Genomic DNA, 21,831 nt, shown 5'->3' with positions numbered 1-21,831 from the left:
CTGTGATGCCACGGCACTCTACCGAGGGCGACAGCTTGAGGCTCTGTCTCTAAAAAAAAAAAAGAGAGAGAGAGAGAGAGATTCTCTTGCCTCAGCCTCCCAAGTGTGGCGTCAAAGCTCATGGCATCCTCAAACTCTTAGGCTTAAGAGATTCTCTTGCCTCAGCCTCCCAAGTAGCTAGAACTACAGGCACCTGCCACAATGCCCAGCTGTTTTTTTTGTTGTTGCAATTGTCATTGTTTAGCTGGCCTGGGCTGTATTCAAACCCGCCAGCCTGGGTGTATGTGGCTGGTGACCTACTCACTTAGCTATGGGTGCTTGAGATGGGATCTTGTTATTGCTCATGCTGGTCTTGAACTCCTGAGTCCAAGCAATCCACCTGCCTTAGCCTCCCTTAGTGCTAGGATTATAGGTATGAGCCACTGTGCCCAGCCCCAGCAGGATCTTTATCATGTGAGGACATGGTTCCTGGGCTCCCATGTGCTACTGATTGGTTGTTTTGATGTCTGGTTCCAGGGAACAAAGAATTGGCCTGGGAATGCCTTGGAGAAGGAGGTAGAAAGCATAGGGGCCCATCTTAATGCTTATAGCACCCGGGAGCACACTGCCTACTATATCAAGGCATTGTCCAAGGATCTGCCAAAAGGTAACACCTGGAAGAGGGAGCAAGGGCAGAAGGGAGGAACTCCAGGGGAGTAAAGGACAGGCTCCTGGGATCCTCTGGCCTAGTACAGAATTGGAGTACCCATAGGGTATGGTCTTGCAGTACAGCAAGCAGGAGAGGACAGCCGGAGATCCAGACCTGAGGATTTTGTGTTGCAGTTGGTCTCTAGTGGTCCATCTGGCACCTAAACATGTCCTACTTGCATCTAGTTGTGGAACTCCTGGGTGACATTGTACAGAACTGCAGCCTGGAAGACTCACAGATTGAGAAGGAACGTGACGTGATCCTGAGGGAGATGCAGGAAAACGATGCATCTATGCGGGACGTGGTCTTTGACTACCTGCATGCCACAGCATTCCAGGGCACACCACTAGCCCAGGCTGTGGAAGGGCCCAGTGAAAATGTCAGGTGAGTCGCCTGGGCTCGAGGCCCCTTCCAGATCATGTTTTTAGTTGGCTGGCTGCCAATATTGTTGATTTTTTTTTTTTTTTTTAAATTCACGCAATTGGAGCTGGACGCAGTGGCTCATGCCTATAATCCTGGCACTCTGGGAGGCCGAGGCAGGGGGATTGTTCAGTTCATAGGTGCCTCTGTAGTCCCTGTAGCTGCCTCCTATTTGGGAGGCTGAGGCAAGAGAATCGCTTAAGCCCAAGAGTTTGAGGTTGCTGTGAGCTATGACACCACAGTACTCTACCAAGGGCAATGAAATAAAACTCTGTCTCAAAAAAAAAAGGCAAACAAACATGCAAATGGAGATGGTTTCATGTATTTCCTTGTGGTCCTGTGAGTCTTTTTAAATGATTTTGTGGCCTTCATTTGAATTTTGGGTTTTATTTTAGGGTGTGTTTCCATGTGTGTCCTGATACTCCAAAGGAGGGAGCATCTGGGTATCCCATCCATGTGGCTTCTTGTCCCCCGGTTAGGGATAGTCTGTGAGAGTTCTGATGTTGCCTCTTGAGAGTCTTACCATATCAGCTTGTGCTCTCCTGAGAGAGGACCATGAGCCTGTCCATGAGGCAGAGGCAGGGCCAGATGAGGGAGGCCATCTGGGCTCTGGAGGGGTGGGTAGCAGAGAAGGGGGAAGGGGATTGAGGGATGTGCTAGGGCCCGTTCTTTAGAAATGCCATGCCTCTCCTCATTTCTACCTTCTCAGCCCCATTTGTGCAACCCAACTCACTCTAATTTGGGAGAGGCGTTGACCCATTGGCCGAATGTCTTCTAGGAAACTGTCTCGTGCAGACTTGACTGAGTACCTCAGCAGGCATTACAAGGCACCTCGAATAGTGCTGGCAGCAGCTGGAGGTGAGTGATGGATCAATGGAAGCCCTGGGTATGTGGACGCCAACCTTAGTTATCAGAGCCCAGATTTCCTAGTTAGGGCATAGGGAATCTTCCACCCAAGGGGATTTTGTTCCTACCCTGTCCTTGATGAGAGTGACCATCCACCTATGCTCTCTGAGGTAGGATAGGATTCTACCACATTGCCACTACCTTGACCACTGCCTAGGGTCACCTAGGGATGCTTTTCCTCTTTTCCTAGCCCCATCTTGTCCTAGGATAATTAGTGGGCTAGAAGGGAGGATATGAGCCCCTGGACTTGTTCCTGTGGCCTTGCCATTGGTTGAACTAGACATTAGATATGTGATGATACACACTTGATGGACTGGGAAGACTGGGAATTGCCTTGAAGGCACAGAATGGTAGTTTTTTTGTGTGTTTGTTTTTGAGGTAAGAGTCTTACCCTGGGTAGAGAGCCATGGCATTATAGCTCACAATAAGCTCAAATTCTTAGACTCAAGGGATCCTCTTGCCTCAGCCTCCTGAGTAGCTAGGACTATAGGGCCTGGCCAGTTTTCCTAATTTTAGTAGAGAGGAGGTCTTGCTGTTGCTTAGGCTGGTGTTGAACTCCTGAGCTGGGCAGTCTACCTGCCTCAGTCTCCCAGAGTGCTAGGATTACAGGCATGAGCCACTGCACCGGCCCCAGAATGGTAGAGATTTTTTTTTTTTTTTGAGACAGAGCCTCAAGCTGTGGCCCTGGGTAGAGTGCTGTGGCATCACAGCTCATAGCAACCTTCAACTCCTGGGCTCAAGCGAGTCTCCTGCCTCCGCCTCCCAAGTAGCTGGGACTACAGGCACCCACCACAACACCTGGCTATTTTTTGGTTGCAGCTGTCATTGTTGTTTGGCGGGCCGGGCTGGATTCGAACCTACCACCTTAGGTGTAGGCGCCTTAGCCACTTGAGCCACAGGTGCCGAGCTAATGGTAGAGATTTTAATGGGGAACTCAAGAGTTGTAGGGTGGAGTGGCCTTTTTAAAGCACCTATCATTTGAACAGAGGCTTAAAGGGTGGTGTTATTTAGGTGGCGTGCAGGGGGCCTGAGCAGAACCGAAGACCAGTGTCTTGGCCTGATGTATGTCTTAAGTTTTCTTCTACTACTGTGTGACACCTGAGTGGGGGCAGGATGGCTAGGGAGAGGCTATGGCAAGTCTCTAGAGAGAGCTGGCAGGACGAAGAGAAAGTGGACGGAAACCCAGTGGGAGTCTGGACGTGGGTTGGAGAGTGGGGCCAAGAATGCTTCCCAGCTCATGGCCATAGCAGTTGAGTGGGTAAGAAAGACCAATGGGAAGAGCATAACTGGGACTTTGGAACCAGGGAACTTGGGGAGTTAGAGCAGTGTGAACTACAGATACCTCAGGTTTTGTCAAGTCTTGATAAGGCTTGAGCTCATGGGAGGAAAGAATAAAAGGCCAAGGCAGCTGATAGGCTGTTGCTCTGAGGAGGCTGGCCAATGCCACAGTGTTCACCGATTATGGTGCCAGAGGGCTCCTCTTGTGGAGGTGAGGCATGGTCCAGCAAGGGGTCCTGAGGGCATGAGTTTGTAACTTGACTTGCCACCCCTACAGAGCCAGCAGCCAGATCTACTTCATGTAGGTCTAGAGGGACAAGGCAGGCTCTGGGCCCAGGGAGCATCAGTTTTATGTCTGATGTACGTAAGATGCTGCTTCTAGAATGAGAATTAACATTTGTTTCACATGGCAACCCATTTTTAAGCTTAGAGTGCTGCCTGTCTCCTGTGCCTGAGGTCATGGGAACTATTTGGACCTGAGGTGCCTGCCCTGCCTATGAGACAGGGTCTGTCTGTGGAGGATCCTCTTCCTCACCCTGATGTTTCCTTCTGGAGTCTCCTGCTAAGAGAGGTCATGGAGGTTCTCTACCTGTCTGTGATTCCCTCTACACCTGCGCCTTAGACCCCAGCTGACCAGTAACACCAGTATCTGTGTTGGCAGGGGTAGAGCATCAGCAGCTGTTAAACCTTGCGCAGAAGCACTTGAGCAATGTCTCTATGACATACGCAGAAGATGCCGTACCTGCTCTTACTCCGTGTCGCTTCACTGGCAGCGAGGTGCGTTGCCTGCTGGGCAGGCTGGGGTGGTGCTCTCAATCGGGGGCCTATTGGAGGACCCTTGTGGGTATGGTCATCCTGGTTACTCCAGAGATGCCTCAGGAGTTGGTAAGGGGACCTGTGGCTGCTGCCTCCCAAGCACATATGTTCGTATGCATGTGCACACTCCACCTACACCTGCCATACATTCTGTTCTCCAGGTAGTCTGGCTGTCACTCAGCCTGTTGTATACTGTTTCAGATCCGTCACCGTGATGATGCTCTACCTTTGGCTCATGTGGCTATTGCAGTAGAAGGACCTGGCTGGGCCAACCCAGACAACGTCGCCCTCCAAGTGGCCAATGCCATCATTGGCCACTATGACTGCACTTATGGTGGTGGTGTGGTGAGTGCCAAGAATGAGTGTGGGACCTTGCCTTGGGGAAGAGTTTGCTGGGGTTGTGTGCTCCTATGCTGTGGGATGAGGGTGTGGGCCACAGACAAGAAGGTGGGTGCTAACCACCTTTGCCTCTGGCAGCATATGTCCAGCCCACTGGCTTCAGTTGCTGCTGCCAAGAAGCTGTGCCAGAGTTTCCAGACCTTCAACATCTGCTACGCGGAGACTGGGTTGCTGGGTGCACACTTTGTCTGTGACCGAATGAGTATTGATGACATGATGTTCTTCCTGCAAGGCCAGTGGTGAGTGCCAGCCTGGTACTGCTGGGTGGATGGGGGCTTTGACCAGGATAGTGGGAGGCTAAGAAACAACAGTGTCCCAGAATGAGCACCACCACACCCCTGCTCTGCTTTAGGATGCGCCTGTGCACCAGTGCCACGGAGAGTGAGGTGGTGCGGGGCAAAAACATCCTCAGAAATGCCCTGATATCTCATCTGGATGGTGAGTCTTGCAGCACTGTGGGGATGGGTAGAGTGTATCCTGGCAATGCCAACAGTGATAGCCTTAGTGTAACCACCACTTCTAAGCAGGATTGGAAGGGAAAACACTGAAGGTCATGCCATATGTACCCCTACCAACTCATGCTTGGAGATGCAGGTGGAGATGGACCACATCAGTAGCCCATCACTATAGGAACAGGTGGTTGTAAAAGAGAGGGCTGTGATCTGGGATCTGAGCCAGGTCAGAGAGGTCCTTTTCAACTTGAGGCTGGAGGGAGGTTGGGTACCTGTGGGTCCAGGATTGGACCTCTAATCCTTTCCCTACCCTCAAAGGCACTACTCCTGTGTGTGAGGACATTGGACGGAGCCTCCTGACCTATGGACGCCGTATCCCCCTGGCCGAGTGGGAAAGCCGGATTGCAGTAAGATGGGCCCCTAAGGAAAGGGTCTGGAGTCTTGGACTGGTAGATTTCTGGGGAGTGGAGAATTGAAGCCTCACAAAAAAGAGACCGATCCTGTAGGCATCTCTGGTGCAGCCGTCACCCCTGAGGGCAGGTTAGAGGCACTGATGGCTGTGGGGAAGGGTGGGGCCCATGGGGAGTCTACAGCAGCGAAGGAGAACCCTGCTGCTCCCCTCCTCCCCCGCTTTTTTTTAAGACAGTGTCTCACTTTGTTGCCCTGGGTAAAGTGCCATAGCATCATAACTTACAGCAATCTCAAACTCTGGGGCTCTGATTCGCTTGCCTCAGCCTCCCTAGTAGCTGGGACTGCAGGCACCCAGCATAATACCCTAGCTATTTTTAGAGATGGAATCTCACTCTTGGCTCAGGCTGGTCTTGAACTTCTGAGCTCCAGTTATCCACCCACTTTGGCCTCCTAGAGTGTTAGGATTACAGGAGTGAGCCACTGCACCTGGCTTGCTTTTCCCCTTTAGGGTGAGGGGATGGCATGGGAGATCTTGGTCAGCTGGAAAACATTGACTGGCCAAGGGAGTGCCCAGGTACCTGTCAGCCAGCATGCCCTCTGCTTCACTCTGCAGGAGGTGGATGCCAGTGTGGTGCGTGAGGTCTGTTCCAAATACTTCTATGACCAGTGTCCAGCAGTGGCTGGATTTGGTGAGTGGCCTACAAAGTCAGCTCCTTGTCCTTTTCCTCAGGCTATTCTCTTGGTTTCCCCTTGTGCCTCTATTCCCCCACACCCAGCCTACACTGAAAGCAAGTTAAGGCCCACAAGAAGCTCTCCCCAGAAACCTGGCTGCCCTGCCAGGGAGTTCTTGCTCACAAAACTTGTCCCAGCAGCTCCCTAAGTCCTTGCCAAGGTGCCTCCATTAGTCCCCCACACCCACCAGGTAACGGGCACCTCTGCATGTGGGGTGGGACTCCCAGGGCCTGAGCGTGAAGAGACAGGCTCAGCACCCCGGGGGAATGTTCTTTTCCTTCTTTCCACTCAGGCCTGTCTTGTGCTGCTGGGCAACAGCTCTGAGCTGGGTGCGGCACAGGGCCAGGTGTCCCTGTACAGGCCAGGTACCCCACCCTGACGCCCCACCTATCCCCGCAGGCCCCATTGAGCAGCTCCCAGACTACAACCGGATCCGTAGTGGCATGTTCTGGCTGCGCTTCTAGGCAGGATGCCTGTGCAGGCAGGAAGGCGTGGCTGGGGCTCATGGTTCCCGCACCACAAACATACCACTCTGGCTCCTCAAACTTGTGCTACAGGTTAACACCAATAAAGTCCTCTGTTGAGAATTGGCGTTGTCTGTCTTTTGGCATTGACACGAAATCCACTGGGCAGTAGATGGGGGAGCAAGGACTTCTTCCAGTTCAGCATCCCCTGGATCCTTCATCCTTCCCACAGGCTGATGTGTTCTCAGCTGGGGGCAAGTGTGGGAGCTGCAGCATGGAGGCCGGAAGCCTTTGATGCCTGCAGGGAGCTGAGCCCAGATGTTTCCAGTCAGCCACATAGGGGAACATTCCTCAGCTAGTCTGTCCCAAGAGTGGGGCATGAGTGTCCATAGGAACTGCAAACCCAGCCTTTGCCCTGGTAGGTCCCAGCCTGGGAACACTGGGGGTTCAGGTAGGAAACACCTCAGTGTGGATCCTGTGTGGTTGTCCTTAGGAGGTCCCTAGTCTACTGGGATAGAGCAAGAGAGGCCAAAGGCTGTCCCTGAGGATGCCTCTTTTATCTGTTTACTGTAGATTCTGGAGGAGGATAGCCTGAGGCATAGAGTTCCCATTTGGTTTAACTGCTGCCTGGACAGGCAAAGCAAGAATCCTTTGCCTATGCTGACTCAGGCTCCAAGAATAGTCCTGAGCTCAGTGGGGCCCAAGCCCCCTCCCTTGACTAGGTCTGTCCCAGGCAAGTCCTGAGCTGCTGGCTCAGTGATCCCCTCCCCATGTTCCTGAGACAGCCAAGACCTGGTGGAGCTCTCAGCTGCCTAGTCCCTCTGTTAACTCCCTTTGGGCCCTGTTCCATAGGCAGATGGGCCCCTCTTCCTCCACCTTCCAGTTCTTCCAGGTTCCCAGGGAGCCCAGCTCTACTTTGAGGAAGTTGCTGTCTGGCAGCTGTGAGGAGAGTCCTAGGACAAGGTTCATGTAGTAGAGGACCACTCAGAAGTCCCCTAGCATCCTTTCCTAGAAGCAGCTGAAACAATCCTTGTATCACTCTCATTCTGCCCCAGTGCTTTTCACCGTTTTCTGCCACAAATTGTCTTATGAGGAGACAATTGTCAAGACACTTCTATACCCCAGAACTAGGGCACTTGACAGATCCTCTTACTGTGTCACTGGCTAGAGAGAAGCTGCTAGATAGTGTGGAACCCTGACAGGCTCAACCCTTGGTTGTTCCTAGAGATGCAGCACCCAGGCATGGGAGACAAGTGCCAAGTTTGGCACCCTAAGTTGGAGTTCCTGGAGGACAGGGCTTAATTTCTCTTCTAAGCCCATGCCTGACCCTGAAAGGCTACAAGTATGCTGGATACGGGAAGAGTTCATGTTGCTGAGAGTGATCTGGTCTTGACCTACTTTGTGCACCAGGCCAAGTACCCTTTGCTGGGGTACTTGTTGAGAATGTGCATTGGAGGTTACTGTGAAGAGAAGTGAGGTGGTCAGAGCTGAGATTTGGTACTGGAACTCTCAGCCTGCATTTCTGTGGCAGAGCAGAGGTCATGGCCATAGGAAGAACTAGAGTAGGCTGTAGGGGCACAACAGGCCAGCGCTCCCTGGGGAGGAGTGAGCTAGAGGAAGATGATTTGCCATGGTTCTGGTGAAGACTTGGAGGTATCCAAAACAGTGGGATATATAGGGCTGGAACCTCAAAAATAGGCCATGGTTTAAGACAAATGCAGCATCATCTGCATCTGACTGAAACTGAGGAAGGAAATAAATGCTCAGGGAAGTATAGGAGAGAAAAGGACAATCTCTGGAGGCCCCACTGATAGAGTTGCAGGTGGACACTGGCCTTGGGCTGTGCCCGAGGCTATGTGCCTAACAGGAGGCTGGCCCCAGGGACCTTAGGGCCACACCCCTGATTGTGAGCCTGTAGGAGGTCTAGACATGCATCCTTCCCAACCTTGCTTTTCCCTTACCAACAGCTTCTCTCAGCACCCTTTTAGTGACCCCTCACAGCAGCCCCTCCTTCCTTTTTTTTTGGGGGGGGGTCTTTTTTGGAGAGTCTTATTATGTCGCCCTTGGTAGAGTGCTATGGCATCACAGCTCACAGCAACCTCAAACTCTTGGGCTTAAGCAATTCTCTTGCTTCAGCCTCCCAAGTAGCTGGGACTACAGGCACCCACCACAATGCCAGGCTATTTTTTAGTTGTAATTGTTGTTGTTTGGCAGGCCCAGGCTGGGTTCAAACCTGCCAGCTCTGGTGTATGTGGCTGGCACCCTAGCCTCTGAGCTACAGGTGTCAAGCCAGCCCTTCCTTTGTTTTGGGGGCATCTCAGATCTGATGAGGTTGGCATGAACACGTACCCTCTCCGCTGAGCCTTTTGACTCCCCTAAAGGCTGGACTTGCCTGTGCGCACTCTGCCCTGCTGTCACCCACCCTTACTGTGCAGGAGGTGACAGTCTTAGGGGGCAGTGGCTGCCTCTGTGATGAGAGCATGCCTGGTTTTCTGTTGCCCTCACCTGGAGCATACTTTGCAGGGGTAGGGATTCCTGGAACATGGCTGAGGAAACCCTGACCTTAGAAAAAGGGTCTAGATCCTATGGGGTCCCAGCACTATGTCCCAGATAGTTGGGAATGGGGCAATAGAGGCAGCTCTAGCCTTCCTGGGCAATGGGAAAACAGAATGGATGTTCCTTATTGCCCCCAGCTCTAGCCATACTAGGCATACTAGGGTGCTTTCAGGCAGTGGAGGAGTCTAGTGGAGGGTAATGTATTTAATTTTTAAAAATTATAGAACACTTCATGAATTTACATGTCATTCTTATGCAGGGACCATGCTAATCTTCTCTGTATAATTTCAATTTTAGTATATAAGCTGCTGGAGCAAGTGTGGGGTGGGGGTGGAGGAGGCAAATTTAACAGTGCTGTCCCTATATCTCCCCACTTAGCTGGTGGATCCCAGGGAAGGCTGCAAGTCTAGGCATATTAGAAGGGACCCAGTGGCAGTGGTGAGTGTAGATGTTGCTTTCTGGGCTACCTAGAATTACCCAGGACTGGCAGGGGAAGAAAAAGCAGTAGGGCACAAATGAGGGCCTGCTTTTCTTGGGAGTGTCTTTCTGCTTTAGTGTCACCTACCTAATGAAGATACATGCATATTCAAATACTAACCTCCTCAGGACAGTGGCCTGGCCCTGACATGGGGGGTTGTGTGTTGAGGAGGGACTGTTCATAGTTACAGACCCCCATCAAGGGAGAGGGGTAGGAAGTCAGCTGGGTTTAATGGGAGAGAGATGAGGCAGGGGCAGTAATGAAGGGGGAGCTATAGGTTCCATCCGAGCAGTGAGGAAAGGAGGGAGGGGCCCAGGGCGAGCTCTGGGCCCAATGGGGGAGATGGGTGGAATGGGTCTACAGGAAGAGCAGATTGAAGGAGGAGATGCCTGTGGGCCAGAATGAAGGCATGTAGGGGGGATCTGGTCTGGGTTATGGACAGTGGAGCATGAGCAGGAGGGGGTGAGTTTCTGAGGGATGAGCTGTCACTGTGGGTGGTCCCACCCTCCACACATGGACAGCCCCCCTCCCTGCAGGCACAGCTGGAAGGCAACTGTCTGGGACTGGTTTAAGACTTAGCAAGGGATATGGGACTTGTATCTATGAGCATGACACAGATTCTCCCTTCCTCCTGGCACACCCCTCCAAAAGTGGGGTGCATTACTTGGATCCAGCCCAACAGGGTCTTGGTTTCCCTAGGATGGACTGGGAGTCCTTCATTTGCTGGGGGTTGCTCCATCTATCAATGGAAGTGGGGTAGGGTACAGGAGGCCCACCAGACAGGGATGGCTGAATCACAGGAATGGCCGTCAGCGCCTGAGGGCTTGTCTAGGCACCCCCAGGATTGGAGGTGAGTCATCACCAGCTGCAACCTCCCCCTACCACAATGCTGCTGCCTCTTTGGTTTGCAGAAACCTGTCCCTATTTCAGCCTCCAGCAGTCATTTCACTAGTCACTCTGTCACTGACTGACCTACAGCAACCAAGATCTGTGACCCCACATGGAGTTGGGGTGCTCCCTCAGCAGTCTGGGAGAAACTTCTGGGGGTTTCCCAGAAGGCACCGAAGTAGGGGACGGGGAGCTTTACACTTAAGTGCGTCATATCATCTGTCCAGGGGAGGGGTGAGGGGGGGGCGACCTCTCGGGTATGTGGGTGAGGGCGGGCGTCTGGGTCCCCGCCCGACGCTCCGCCCCCTGGGATCAGGGACTTTTCTCTGCTTTGCCCGTGGGACTGCAGCGGCGGCGGCGGGAGCTGGCGGACTTGCAGGCAAGATACGAACTCTGGGTAGAGGGGCGCTGGGCTCGGACCCCCCCCAAAGCCACGGGGGCCAAGGGACAGGGGGAGTCCTGGCTGACTGTTTCTACCACCCAGAATGTGGCTGCGGATCCTGATGGTGGTGCTTTGCGCCTGGATCCTGGCGGAGGCGCCCCGAGTGCGGGCCCAGCACAGGGAGAGAGGTGGGCATGGCTAGGAAAAGCCCAGTCTGGGTCACTGCACCCTGCCACCCACCGCTCTACTAGGCCTTCATACCCGACACTCCCTCTATCTCCACGACCCTCGCGGATTCCTCCAAACTCTCCTCGGAGTCCCTGAACTTGCAGCAATCCCTCTGGGTTCCCTAAGCCGCCTCCTGTCCTGTTCAGACCCAAATTCTGGCTCCTTGAATGCGTGCTGGGTCCCCTACCTTATGCCACTGTGCACCGGCCCCTAGCGGCTGACCTCAGTCCCAGGCACACACCCATGCCAGCGGGTCTCCCTCCGCTCTATGCCCCAAGCCTCTGGGAGAGTCTCCTTTGGGGTCCACCGGCTCCTTCCCAGGCCCACGGCCCACGTCGGGGACTTAGCCAGTTTTCATAAGTAGATGGGGCCTGCTCTCCATCCATCCCCGCAGGCCTGGGGACCACAGAAGTGGGGAGGGGCGGGTGGACTTCCAGAGGAGATGATGATCTCTCCTCCTGGTCCCAGTGACCTGCACCCGCCTTTACGCCGCTGACATCGTTTTCCTACTCGACGGCTCCTCGTCCATTGGCCGGAGCAATTTCCGAGAAGTCCGCGGCTTCCTGGAAGGGCTGGTGCTGCCTTTCTCGGCTGCAGCCAGTGCACAGGGTGTGCGCTTTGCCGCAGTGCAGTACAGTGATGACCCGCGGTGAGTAGGGGCCTTGGTTACTGGAGATCCAGAAATCACAGCAACTCCCCTTCCACAGGTCAGAGAGCCCAGAAGCCCCAGGACAGGTTCTTCCAGAAACAGGTTTTGAGGACCCCTTATCTAGGACCTCCCCTGGCGACAGTGGTAGGAATTCCCTAGGAAGAGCCCTCAACACCCAGAAAGACCTTCAGGCTTGTACCCTGCCACAGACAGGGAGGCTGTGTTTTCTGATCTGGAGAAGGGGAACCTAGGAGGGGTCCAGGGACCCCAGATGCCCCTGTGCCTGTTAGACACTTCCTATTTTAGCATCCTAACCCTTTCAGCGTCTCCATTACCAGAAAGACTCCTTGTCTGGCCAACATCTACCTTCTTACAACTGGGCCCTTCCTCCTGCAAGTATTTAATTCACCAGCTATTCTGTCCCCTTAGACTATGAGCCTCAGGGCTCCTGTAGACCTATCTAGGCCCAGCCACAGATGTCACACAAAGGAGGACCTGGGGAGTTTAACTTGGGGGCTTCAGATGTGAGCGGACAGAAATTACAGACCCAAGAAACCCTCAAGAGGGCTTGATACACACAACTATGACTGAAAGCCAGAGTCAGAAGAGGTACTGACCCCTAGCCTGTTGCTACTTCCTCCTCCCAACAGGACAGAGTTTGGCCTGGATGCACATGGCTCTGGGGGTGATGTGATTCGTGCCATCCGTGAGCTCAGCTACAAGGGGGGCAACACTCGCACAGGGGCTGCAATTCTCCATGTGGCCGACCATGTCTTCCTGCCTCATCTGGTCCGACCTGGTGTCCCCAAGGTGATCCCTAGCCCTACCTGGCCTCCCAAGGTGATCCCAAATTAAAGGTCTAAGGCAGTCCTGACTTGACCCCTGCCTCTGCCCCAGGTCTGCATCCTAATCACAGATGGGAAGTCTCAGGATCTGGTGGACACAGCTGCCCAAAGGCTGAAGGCACAAGATGTCAAGCTGTTTGCTGTGGGTGAGTATGGAGTGGAGGTAATAGGTCAGCTGGGGTGAGTGGGCAACTGAGTTCTTATTGGGCATCACCTCAGGAATCAAGAATGCTGACCCTGAGGAGCTGAAGAGAGTTGCCTCACAGCCCACTAGTGATTTCTTCTTCTTCATCAATGACTTTGGCATCTTGAGAACACTACTGCCCCTCGTTTCCCGGAGAGTGTGCACAACTGCTGGTGGTGTGCCTGTGACCCTGCCTCGTGAGTTCCTTCCCAAATTGTGTACCCTGACCTGGACCAAACCCCAGCCCCAACCTGGGAGTGCTGATTCTATCCTATGTTATCTTGACCCCTGACCCCAACCCTGTTCTGTAAGTGCTGACCCTGATCCTCCTGCCTGATTGCCTGGTTCCCCTATTCCCAGCTGATGACTCAACCTCTGGTCCACGGGACTTAGTGCTGTCTGAGCCAGGTAGTCAATCCTTGAGAGTACAGTGGACAGCAGCCAGTGGCCCTGTGACTGGTTACAAAGTTCAGTACACTCCTCTGACAGGGCTGGGACAGCCAGTCTCCAGTGAGCGGCAAGAGGTAGGATGTGAGAAGTGATAGGTGGCTGGTTGGGAATTTGGCTGGGCAAGATAAGGTGACCTTTGACCCTGGGCAGGTGAACGTCCCAGCTGGTGAGACCAGCGTGCGGCTGCAGGGTCTCCGGCCACTGACTGAGTACCAAGTGACTGTGGTTGCCCTCTACACCAATAGCATTGGGGAGACCGTGAGCGGGACAGCTCAGACCAGTGAGCAATTTTGTCAACCTCTGAGTCCCTTCACTTAACTTCCCAGTAGCCCCCCCACTAATTCCACTAATTCCTGGTGGGACCTTCCCCCAGTTGCACTGGAGGGGCCGGAGCTGACCATCCAGAACACTACAGCCCACAGCCTCCTGGTGGCCTGGCGGAGTGTGCCAGGTGCCACTGGTTACCGTGTGACATGGCAGGTCCTTGGTGGTGAGTGAGAGGAGTGGGCTAAGGGGAGCCCCTGCAGCACAGACAAGATTATAGATTCCTGAGTCTACAAGGCCCACTGATCCCTCTGTGCTCCCCGATGCAGGTGGGGCCACAAAGCAGCAGGAGCTGGGCCCTGGGCAGGCATCAGTGTTGCTGCGTGACCTAGATCCTGGCACTGACTATGAGGTGACTGTGAGCACCATGTTTGGCCATAGTGTGGGGCCTGCCACTTCCCTGACTGCCCGCACTGGTGAGAAGGCTGGGCACTTTCTTGAGGTTGGGATGAGCAGGCAGGGTAGGGCACAGAGGCCACTGACAGCCCATGTGCTCTGGGCAGACACCTCCGTTGAACAGACCCTGCGTCCGGTCATATTGGGCCCCACATCCATCATCCTTTCCTGGAACTTTGTGCCTGAGGCCCGTGGTTACCGGTTGGAGTGGAGGCGTGAGAGTGGTCAGTGCAGGTGCAAGGGGTGGGCAGGCAAGGTTTGGGGCTTGATCTCAGTTGGCCTGACCCTGTTATCTTGACAGGCTTGGAGCCACCACAGAAAGTGGTGCTGCCCTCTACTGTGACCCGCTACCAGTTGGATGGGCTGCAGCCAGGCACTGAGTATCGTCTCACACTCTACACTCTGCTGGAGGGCCATGAGGTGGCCACCCCTGCAACAGTGGTCCCCACTGGTGAGGGCTTGGTGGGCCTGGACAAGTGAGGACAGTTTAGGGGCCCCAAGCTGCTTCTCAAACTGTGCTCTCCAACAGGGCCAGAGCTGCCTGTGGGCCCTGTGATGGACCTAAAAGCAACTGAGCTGCCTGGGCAGCGGGTGCGAGTGTCCTGGAGCCCAGTCCCCAGTGCCACTGAGTATCGCATTACTGTGCGCAGCATCCAAGGTGAGGTGGATGCAGCCAACACCCATACATTACAGTTCCAGCCCATAGGGTCTGAGTGCATCTTCGACCCCCTTCCTTCCACTCCTAGGTCCCAACAGCCTCCTCCCTGTCTCCTTGTCCATTTACCTCCCAAGATGGCACTGAACCCACAACTGTCACAGAATCTGTCTGCTCCTTTCTCAGGCCCAGGCTGTCTCCTCACCTGGGTCTAGCTCCATTCCCTGCCCTACTTTCCTGTCCATGGCTTGCTTTCTCCACAACCGCAAGCTCAATCACCCTGCTGTAATCACTGTCCACACTGACCTCTCATGTCCCTATCCAGCGCTGGTCTTTGTCCTCCTATATCAATGTCTAAATGGCCATGTCAGTGCACTGCTATCCACTGACTCCTGTTGGTGCCTACATCATCACTGACCCCTACACCCAGTGTCCCCATCCATCATTGGCCCCTTTTATCTTGTGTTCTTGATGCTCATTCATCCTTCCCAACTGACACCCCTATCCCACCTCCCATCCCCCATACGCTTTTTTTTTTTTTTTGAGACTTACTTTGTTGCCCTCATTAGAGTGCTATGGCATCATAGCTCACAGCAACCTCAAACTTTTGGGCTCAAGTGATCCTCTTGCCTCAGCCTCCCAAGTAGCTGGGACTACAGGTGCCCACTACAATGTCCAGCTATTTGTAGAGATGGGGTTTCACTCTTGCTCAGGCTGATCTCAAACTCCTGAGTTCAGGCAATCCACCTGCCTTGACCTCCCCCCATACGCTTTTTTTTTTTCTTTTTGAGACAGAGACTCACTGTCACCCTTGCTAAAGTGCCGTGATGTCACAGGTCACAGCAACCTCAAACTCTTGGGTTTAACCAATTCTCTTGTCTCAGCCTCCCAAGTAGCTGGGACTACAGGCACCCGCCACAATGCCCACCTATTTTTGTTGTTGTTGTTGTTGTTGTTGTTGTCATTGTTGTTTGGCAGACCCAGCCAGGTTCAAACTCATCAGCCCTAGTGTATGTGGCTGGCGCCCTAGCCTCTGAGCTACAAATGCCGAGCCCCTTTACACTTTTCATCCTATATCTCTGTCCATCACCGGCTGCCATCATCACACATCCTTGTCTCTTACCAACCTCTGCCTGCCTTTCCACTGTCTTCTCCCTCAGGAGTTGAGCGGACCCTGGTGCTTCCTGGGAGTCAGACAGCCTTTGACTTAGATGATGTTCGGGCTGGGCTTAGCTACACTGTGCGGGTGTTTGCTCGAGTGGGCCCCCGTGAGGGTGGTGCCAGTATCCTCACTGTCCGCAGGGGTAAGCACTGCAGCAGGTTTGTGGGGGACAGCTGTCTGACTCACTCTGGTCCTAGTCCTGACCTCTGACCTCTGTCTTTAACCCCTAGAGCCAGAAACCCCACTTGCTGTTCGTGGGCTGCGAGTTGTGGTGTCAGATGCAACACGAGTGAGGGTGGCCTGGGCACCTGTTCCTGGAGCCAGTGGATTTCGGATAAGCTGGAGGACAGGCAGCAGTCAGTGGGGTATATGTGGGAGGATTGCTGAAGGGGTTACAGAGAACAGAGGGGACAGGCAGGAGCCAGCATTTCCCTTTGGTCCTAGGTCCTGAGTCTAGCCAGACATTGCCCCCAGACTCTACTGCCATGGACATCACGGGGCTGCAGCCTGGAACCTCCTACCAGGTGGCTGTGTCGGCACTGAGAGGGAGAGAGGAAGGCCCTCCGGTGGTCATCATGGCTCGAACTGGTCAGGGCCTGACCCAGTCCCTTGGCTCTCTACTTCCAGTGCCCCTTCAGACATCTGTGCCTCCCCAGCAGACCCTTGCTTCACCCTAGAACTCTGTTGTCCCCTTTCAGATTTCCTCTGCTTCCTCCCTCAAACCCTGCTTTCCTTTTCAGTCTCTGTTGCCTCCCCTTCTCTAAGACCCCCTGCTATCTTTGCCTGGAATTTCCATCACCTCATCCCTCAGGACTCAACTATCCTCTTAGACTTACACTTTCTCCTTAGTCAGACCTCCTTACTGCCTCTAATACCTCCATTGGCCCCCCCCCTTCTCTGATGGACCTTGTTTCTCACATTTCTGTCAGCTGCCATCATTGACTCCCACTCTTTCCTCTGTCAGAACCCCACTCCTTCCCTGTCTGAGCCATTCACTGCCTCCTCTATCAGACCCTGGTCTCCTGTAGCCTTGCCTTCTCAAAAGGCCTCCACTCCCTTCCCGCCAAGCCCTTCCCTGCTTCTCCCATCGGATTGCTTATTGCCTCTCCCTCTAGAGCCACTGAGCCCAGTGAGGACAGTCCATGTGACTCAAGCCAGCAGCTCTTCTGTCACCATTGCCTGGACCAGGGTTCCTGGAGCCACAGGATACCGAGTTTCCTGGCGCTCAGGCCATGGTGGGGACCAGGGGTTTGGGAAGGTCATGGGAGGTATGTCTGGGTGGAATAGGGGCCTGAGGTTTCTTGAGAGTCAAGGTAGGGAATTGAGAGACAGAGTCTGGCTTGCCCTGGAGCTGTCTCCCTCCTTGTTCCCAGGCCCGGAGAAATCCCAGTTGGTTTCTGGGGAGGCCACAGTGGCTGAGCTGGATGGGCTGGAGCCAGACACTGAGTATACAGTGCATGTGAGACCCCATGTGGCTGGTGTGGATGGGATTCCTGCCTCTGTAGTTGTGAGGACTGGTGAGTGGACACTGGCCAGCTGCCAGCCACACCTCACTGGCTAGCTATCCCACCTTGCTGTGTATTCCTGACTACTCCAACTGCCCCCTCCGTCACTGCTCAGTGATTGAACCACCCCACATCGACTAAGTGTCTACCCACAGTGACCTTCTGGCTGCCCCACACTGCCTAGTCCGTGGCACTGACCTCCTCCCTCTTAGGGTCACCTACACTGGATCTGTCTACACCAACCTCACTCTGACCTTCAGATTTCCCCTGCACTAATCCTGGCTGCGCTGCTACTCTGTCCTCTGACAGATACCCAGTGACCTCTGGACCCTTTGCTTCTGTCCCTAGCGCCTGAGCCTGTGGGCAGTGTGTCAAGGCTACAGATCCTCAATGCTTCCAGTGACGTTTTAAGGGTCACTTGGGTGGGGGTCCCTGGAGCCACAGCCTACAGACTGGCCTGGGGCCGGAGTGAAGGTATGGCTCCTTCCTGTCCTTCCCTGCCCTTGTCCTTCCTGACCAGGCTTGCCCTCTCTGGGCAGCCATAACCACCCCTGACTGTTGCTGTATGCTTTCCTGGGTAGGTGGCCCCACAAGACACCAGATGCTCCCAGGAAACACAGACTCTGCAGAGATCCGGGGCCTTGAAGGCGGAGTCAGCTATTCCGTGAGAGTGACTGCACTGGTCGGAGACCGCGAGGGCCCATCTGTTTCCATTGTCGTCACAACACGTAGGCGAAGTTGGGGCGGAGCAAGCCTTGGATGGATGGTTTGGGAAGTGGGGTTTGTGCTCCGAATTGGAAAAAAAGACCTGGTAGTGAGTCTGTGGGGGCGGAGTCTGAGAGGAGAAGAAAGATGAAGCCTGGCTGGATAAATGGAGCAGGCTAGGGGCGGTAATGCGCCAGGAGTGGCTTGGGATTGGCCCAGGAGGTAGTGGGGCGGAACCTCCCTGATTCCCGCGCTTTCTCTCCAGCTCCCGAGGCTCTGCCAGCCCTGGAGACCCTTCGCGTAGTGCAGCGCGGGGAGAACTCGCTGAGGCTACGCTGGGAGCCGGTGCCTGGGGCGCAGGGCTTCCGTCTGCGTTGGCGACCCGAGGGTGAGAGATACCCCTGGTATAAAGTTAGGGACCCATGGAGGCAGGGCTGTGGGCAGAGTCATCAAAGTGTGCAAGGTCAGCGCAGGTGGGCAGGGTCAGTCATTGGGGGGTCTGCAGTATTAGAGACAGTAGGTAGGATCAATCTTGAGGTGGGTGGGATCCTTGAGGACATTAAGGGTCAGTGACATAAGGTCAATAAAGTGGGCAGGTCCAGCGAGAATGAGGAAGCTCAATCAAGAAAGTGGACCTGGCTAGCAGAGTGAGTCAGTGAAGTGGGAGGGTCCACTAACACCGCAGCTACCATCCTCCCACATGCTCCTGGCTCCAACCCTCACATCTGCCCTAGGTGGCCAGGAACAGTCCCTGGTCCTGGGACCTGAGCTCAGCAGTTACCACCTGGATGGGCTAAATCCAGCGACACTGTACCACATTCAGCTGAGTGTCCTGGGGCCAGCTGGAGAAGGATCCTCTAGGGAGGTGACTGCACACACTGGTAAGTCCAAAGGGCCCACCTTGCCTTGGTATGTTCCTTCCATCCTGAATCCCAGTACCCCAGACTCTGGAGTGACTCCTTCTATAGCCGCCACCTACCCTCAGTGCTGGGCAGCCTGAGCATGACCTCCCATGACACTTCCCAAAGATGAACCGGACACAGGATCTCCAATCTCTCCCCTCTGGGTTCTCATGACAGCCTCTGATTCCTGATCTTTCATTCATCCTTCAGAATCATCTCATGTCCCAAGCACTGAACTACATGTAGTGGACACCTCAATTGACTCAGTGACTCTGGCCTGGACTCCAGTGTCTGGGGCATCCAGTTACATCCTGTCCTGGCGGCCACTCAGAGGCCTCAGCCAGGGTGAGGGGGACTCAGGGTTAGGGTGGACTGGCAATTGGAGCTCCATGGAGGGTCCCCTGTTTAACTGAGTTTTGTCCTCTGCAGAAGTGCCTAGAGCCCCACAGACACTTCCAGGGATCTCAAGTTCCCAGCGGGTGACAGGGCTAGAGCCTGGCGTCTCTTATGTTTTCTCCCTGAAATCTGTCCGGGGAGGTGTGCAGGGTCCTGAGATCTCTGTCACAAAGAGCCCAGGTATAGTGGGTGCAGCGGAAAGGGCCTAAGGGTGGCTGGATGGGCTGACTACTTCAGTAACTTTTCCCCCTTCCTGTAGTGTGTCCTCGTGGCCTGCTGGATGTGGTGTTCCTACTGCATGCCACTCAAGACAATGCTCACCGGATGGAGGCTATGAGGCGTGTCCTTGAGCGTTTGTTTTCTGCACTTGGGCCTCTTGGGCCACAGGCAGTCCAGGTTTGGCCCTAGATGCAGCCAGACCCCTACCTCTCCCTGCTCTCCCCAACCTAGGTTTCACAGCATTTATCATCTCCAGGTTCAGGCTTTCAATTAACGTTTTTTCTGAGATGGAGTCTCACTCTGTCATCCAGGCTAGAGTGCAGTAGTGTGATCATGGCTCACTGCAGCCTTGAATCCTGGGGTCATGAGATCCTCCTGCCTCAGCCTCTTGAGTAGCTGAAATTACAGGCACACACCACTGCCCTCAGCAGATTCTGGCTTTCTCCCAGTTCTCTCCCAGGTTCCAGATCCTCTCACCTACTGATTGGGTTCCTATCCTACTGTCTTTGCCAACCTCCTAATATATAGTTCAGATTTAGTCACACACACTCCTGTGTCTCTGTTTCCCCAAACTGTATGTACCCATCCCTGCAGTGTCATCCTTCCCAGGCTCTGTGTCTCTCCTGACCCCAGGTTGGCCTGCTATCCTACAGTCACCGGCCCTCCCCACTGTTCCCGCTGAATAGCTCCTATGACCTTGACATCATCTTGCAAAAGATCCATGACATTCCCTATATGGACCCAAGTGGGAACAATCTGGGTGAGGACTTCAGTGGGCATGGACTCCTGGAACTACCCCTTGGGAGCCTGGTTCCCTAGGGTTCTTACATGTCTTTCTTTCTAGGCACAGCTGTGGTCACAGCTCACAGATACTTACTGGCACCAGATGCTCCTGGACGCCGCCAGCGGGTGCCAGGGATGATGGTTCTGCTAGTGGATGAGCCCTTGAGAGGTGACATATTCAGTCCCATCCGTGAGGCCCAGGCTGCTGGTGAGAAGAAGGGCTGAAAGGTATGGGGCCTGGGAATAGGGGCAGTCCCAGCAGAGTTGTCATGCAGGCTGCTGGACCCTTCCTTAGGGCTCAAGGTGCTGATGTTAGGCTTGGCGGGAGCTGACCCAGAACAGCTGCGACGCTTGCTGCCGGGAATGGACCCTGTCCAGACCTTCTTTGCTGTGGATGATGGTCCAAGCCTGGATCAGGCAGTCAGTGGTCTGGCAGGAGCCCTGTGTCAGGCATCCTTGACAACTCAGGTTTGGAGGAGGCCTCTAGGGTACTAAGTGGTGGAGAAGAATGGGTATGGGGGTTCTTGGTAGAAATGCTCAGTCTCAAAGAGACCCTGTGCCCACAGCCACAGCCAGAGCCAGAGCTTTGCTCGGTGCATTGTCTAAAGGTAAGTGTCCAGGGTTGAGAACGTGAAGGCCACACCTGGGGCTAGCCGCTCTGACCCTCATCTGACATGTCTTTCCCCAGGGCCAGAAGGGGGAACCTGGAGAGATGGTAAGTGGCCCTGGTAGAAAATGGATTTGGCATCAATAGGGCAGGGGAGGTTGTTAATACAGAGCTCACTGATGACTCTTCCTAGGGCCTAAAAGGACAAGCTGGGTCTCCTGGTGCTCCTGGACTCCCGGTAAGTGTCCCCCACACCTGTCCCTGTGCTCTGACTAGCTCACTGCTTCCTTACTTGCTGTTTTCTCTCAGGGCAGGACTGGTGTTCCTGGCCCACAGGGGCCCCCTGGAAGTACCATTGCAAAGGGTGAGAGGGTAAGTGCAGAGACTTTTCTCAGGGTTTTTAGAAGACCAAAGGAAGAAGCAAAGTTAGAATCCCAGGGTATTCCTAGAAGCCCAAGGAGAAGTTATAAACTATACCAGAGACTTTAGAGGAGGCTCTGAATTGAGAGACAAGTAGGGCTTTGAGATCTGGGTCCCAGAGGGAAGGTCTCCACTTCATGGCTGCCCTCGACCTGGGATTGAGCTATATTCAGCTCCAAGAGGCCACTTCTCTGTTCCACCCCGCTTGGGGCCTGTAGGGTAGGGGGCCCCTGGTTGATGGGGTGAGACTGCTTTAGGAAACTGGGCACTGGGGGAGGTCCTTTCCTGCTCTGACCTCTTTGTCTCCTTAGGGCTCCCCTGGAGCAGATGGGCCTCCAGGCAGCCCTGGCCAGCCTGGGATTCCTGGGATCCCTGGCCTAAAGGTGAGCAAGCCTTGGCCTTGCCTTGGATGACATTCTGGAGAGTGGGTGGGGTGCTTCTGGCTGGTTTTTTTTTTTTTTTGAGACAGAGCCTCAAGCTGTCCCCCTGGGTAGAGTGCCATGGCATTACAGCTCACAGCAACCTCCAACT

The 21,831-nt window shown here is 54.3% G+C and overlaps 2 protein-coding genes and 1 non-coding gene across 4 annotated transcripts in view; 2 read left to right on the top strand and 1 right to left on the bottom strand.

The window, feature by feature from the left end:
• Window positions 1-6,689, top strand: part of LOC100947724 (cytochrome b-c1 complex subunit 1, mitochondrial) — an 11,272-nt gene extending 4,583 nt beyond the window's left edge. Inside the window, exons 4-13 of one of the 2 annotated variants that reach the window (XM_003800564.2) lie at window positions 517-646; window positions 874-1,072; window positions 1,887-1,966; window positions 3,954-4,069; window positions 4,310-4,453; window positions 4,586-4,746; window positions 4,860-4,945; window positions 5,278-5,366; window positions 5,984-6,059; window positions 6,502-6,689. In XM_003800564.2, the coding sequence (XP_003800612.1) occupies window positions 517-646; window positions 874-1,072; window positions 1,887-1,966; window positions 3,954-4,069; window positions 4,310-4,453; window positions 4,586-4,746; window positions 4,860-4,945; window positions 5,278-5,366; window positions 5,984-6,059; window positions 6,502-6,566 (1,146 nt within the window). In that variant the 3' untranslated portion in view covers window positions 6,567-6,689. Of the gene's footprint in view, window positions 1-516; window positions 647-873; window positions 1,073-1,886; window positions 1,967-3,953; window positions 4,070-4,309; window positions 4,747-4,859; window positions 4,946-5,277; window positions 5,367-5,983; window positions 6,060-6,501 lie in introns of both variants that reach the window. The other variant, XM_023519579.1, reaches the window with a different exon arrangement.
• Window positions 6,690-9,336: 2,647 nt separating this feature from the next.
• LOC111728701 lies at window positions 9,337-9,439 on the bottom strand. The gene has a single exon (XR_002775917.1). It is a non-coding gene; the product is annotated as a U6 spliceosomal RNA (small nuclear RNA).
• A 1,534-nt stretch (window positions 9,440-10,973) lies between these two features.
• COL7A1 (collagen type VII alpha 1 chain) overlaps window positions 10,974-21,831 on the top strand; it is a 33,234-nt gene continuing 22,376 nt past the window's right edge. Inside the window, exons 1-32 of the mRNA XM_023519578.1 lie at window positions 10,974-11,058; window positions 11,567-11,747; window positions 12,398-12,557; window positions 12,645-12,738; window positions 12,812-12,973; window positions 13,137-13,300; window positions 13,377-13,506; window positions 13,600-13,716; window positions 13,820-13,966; window positions 14,054-14,170; window positions 14,248-14,397; window positions 14,476-14,604; window positions 15,762-15,905; window positions 15,994-16,119; window positions 16,208-16,351; window positions 16,879-16,998; window positions 17,137-17,280; window positions 17,617-17,742; window positions 17,850-17,996; window positions 18,239-18,361; window positions 18,708-18,854; window positions 19,086-19,220; window positions 19,305-19,451; window positions 19,531-19,667; window positions 20,124-20,250; window positions 20,335-20,481; window positions 20,569-20,741; window positions 20,846-20,881; window positions 20,962-20,988; window positions 21,074-21,118; window positions 21,190-21,252; window positions 21,612-21,683. Coding sequence (XP_023375346.1) covers window positions 10,974-11,058; window positions 11,567-11,747; window positions 12,398-12,557; window positions 12,645-12,738; window positions 12,812-12,973; window positions 13,137-13,300; window positions 13,377-13,506; window positions 13,600-13,716; window positions 13,820-13,966; window positions 14,054-14,170; window positions 14,248-14,397; window positions 14,476-14,604; window positions 15,762-15,905; window positions 15,994-16,119; window positions 16,208-16,351; window positions 16,879-16,998; window positions 17,137-17,280; window positions 17,617-17,742; window positions 17,850-17,996; window positions 18,239-18,361; window positions 18,708-18,854; window positions 19,086-19,220; window positions 19,305-19,451; window positions 19,531-19,667; window positions 20,124-20,250; window positions 20,335-20,481; window positions 20,569-20,741; window positions 20,846-20,881; window positions 20,962-20,988; window positions 21,074-21,118; window positions 21,190-21,252; window positions 21,612-21,683 — 3,966 coding nt within the window. The remainder of the gene's footprint in view (window positions 11,059-11,566; window positions 11,748-12,397; window positions 12,558-12,644; window positions 12,739-12,811; window positions 12,974-13,136; window positions 13,301-13,376; window positions 13,507-13,599; window positions 13,717-13,819; window positions 13,967-14,053; window positions 14,171-14,247; window positions 14,398-14,475; window positions 14,605-15,761; window positions 15,906-15,993; window positions 16,120-16,207; window positions 16,352-16,878; window positions 16,999-17,136; window positions 17,281-17,616; window positions 17,743-17,849; window positions 17,997-18,238; window positions 18,362-18,707; window positions 18,855-19,085; window positions 19,221-19,304; window positions 19,452-19,530; window positions 19,668-20,123; window positions 20,251-20,334; window positions 20,482-20,568; window positions 20,742-20,845; window positions 20,882-20,961; window positions 20,989-21,073; window positions 21,119-21,189; window positions 21,253-21,611; window positions 21,684-21,831) is intronic.

Source organism: Otolemur garnettii, unplaced genomic scaffold (assembly GCF_000181295.1).
Source record: "Otolemur garnettii isolate 467f Iridium unplaced genomic scaffold, OtoGar3 scaffold00179, whole genome shotgun sequence".
NCBI lineage: Eukaryota > Metazoa > Chordata > Mammalia > Primates > Galagidae > Otolemur > Otolemur garnettii.
Note: the sequence above shows the minus strand (reverse complement) of the source record. Positions and strands in the feature narration are given on the sequence as shown.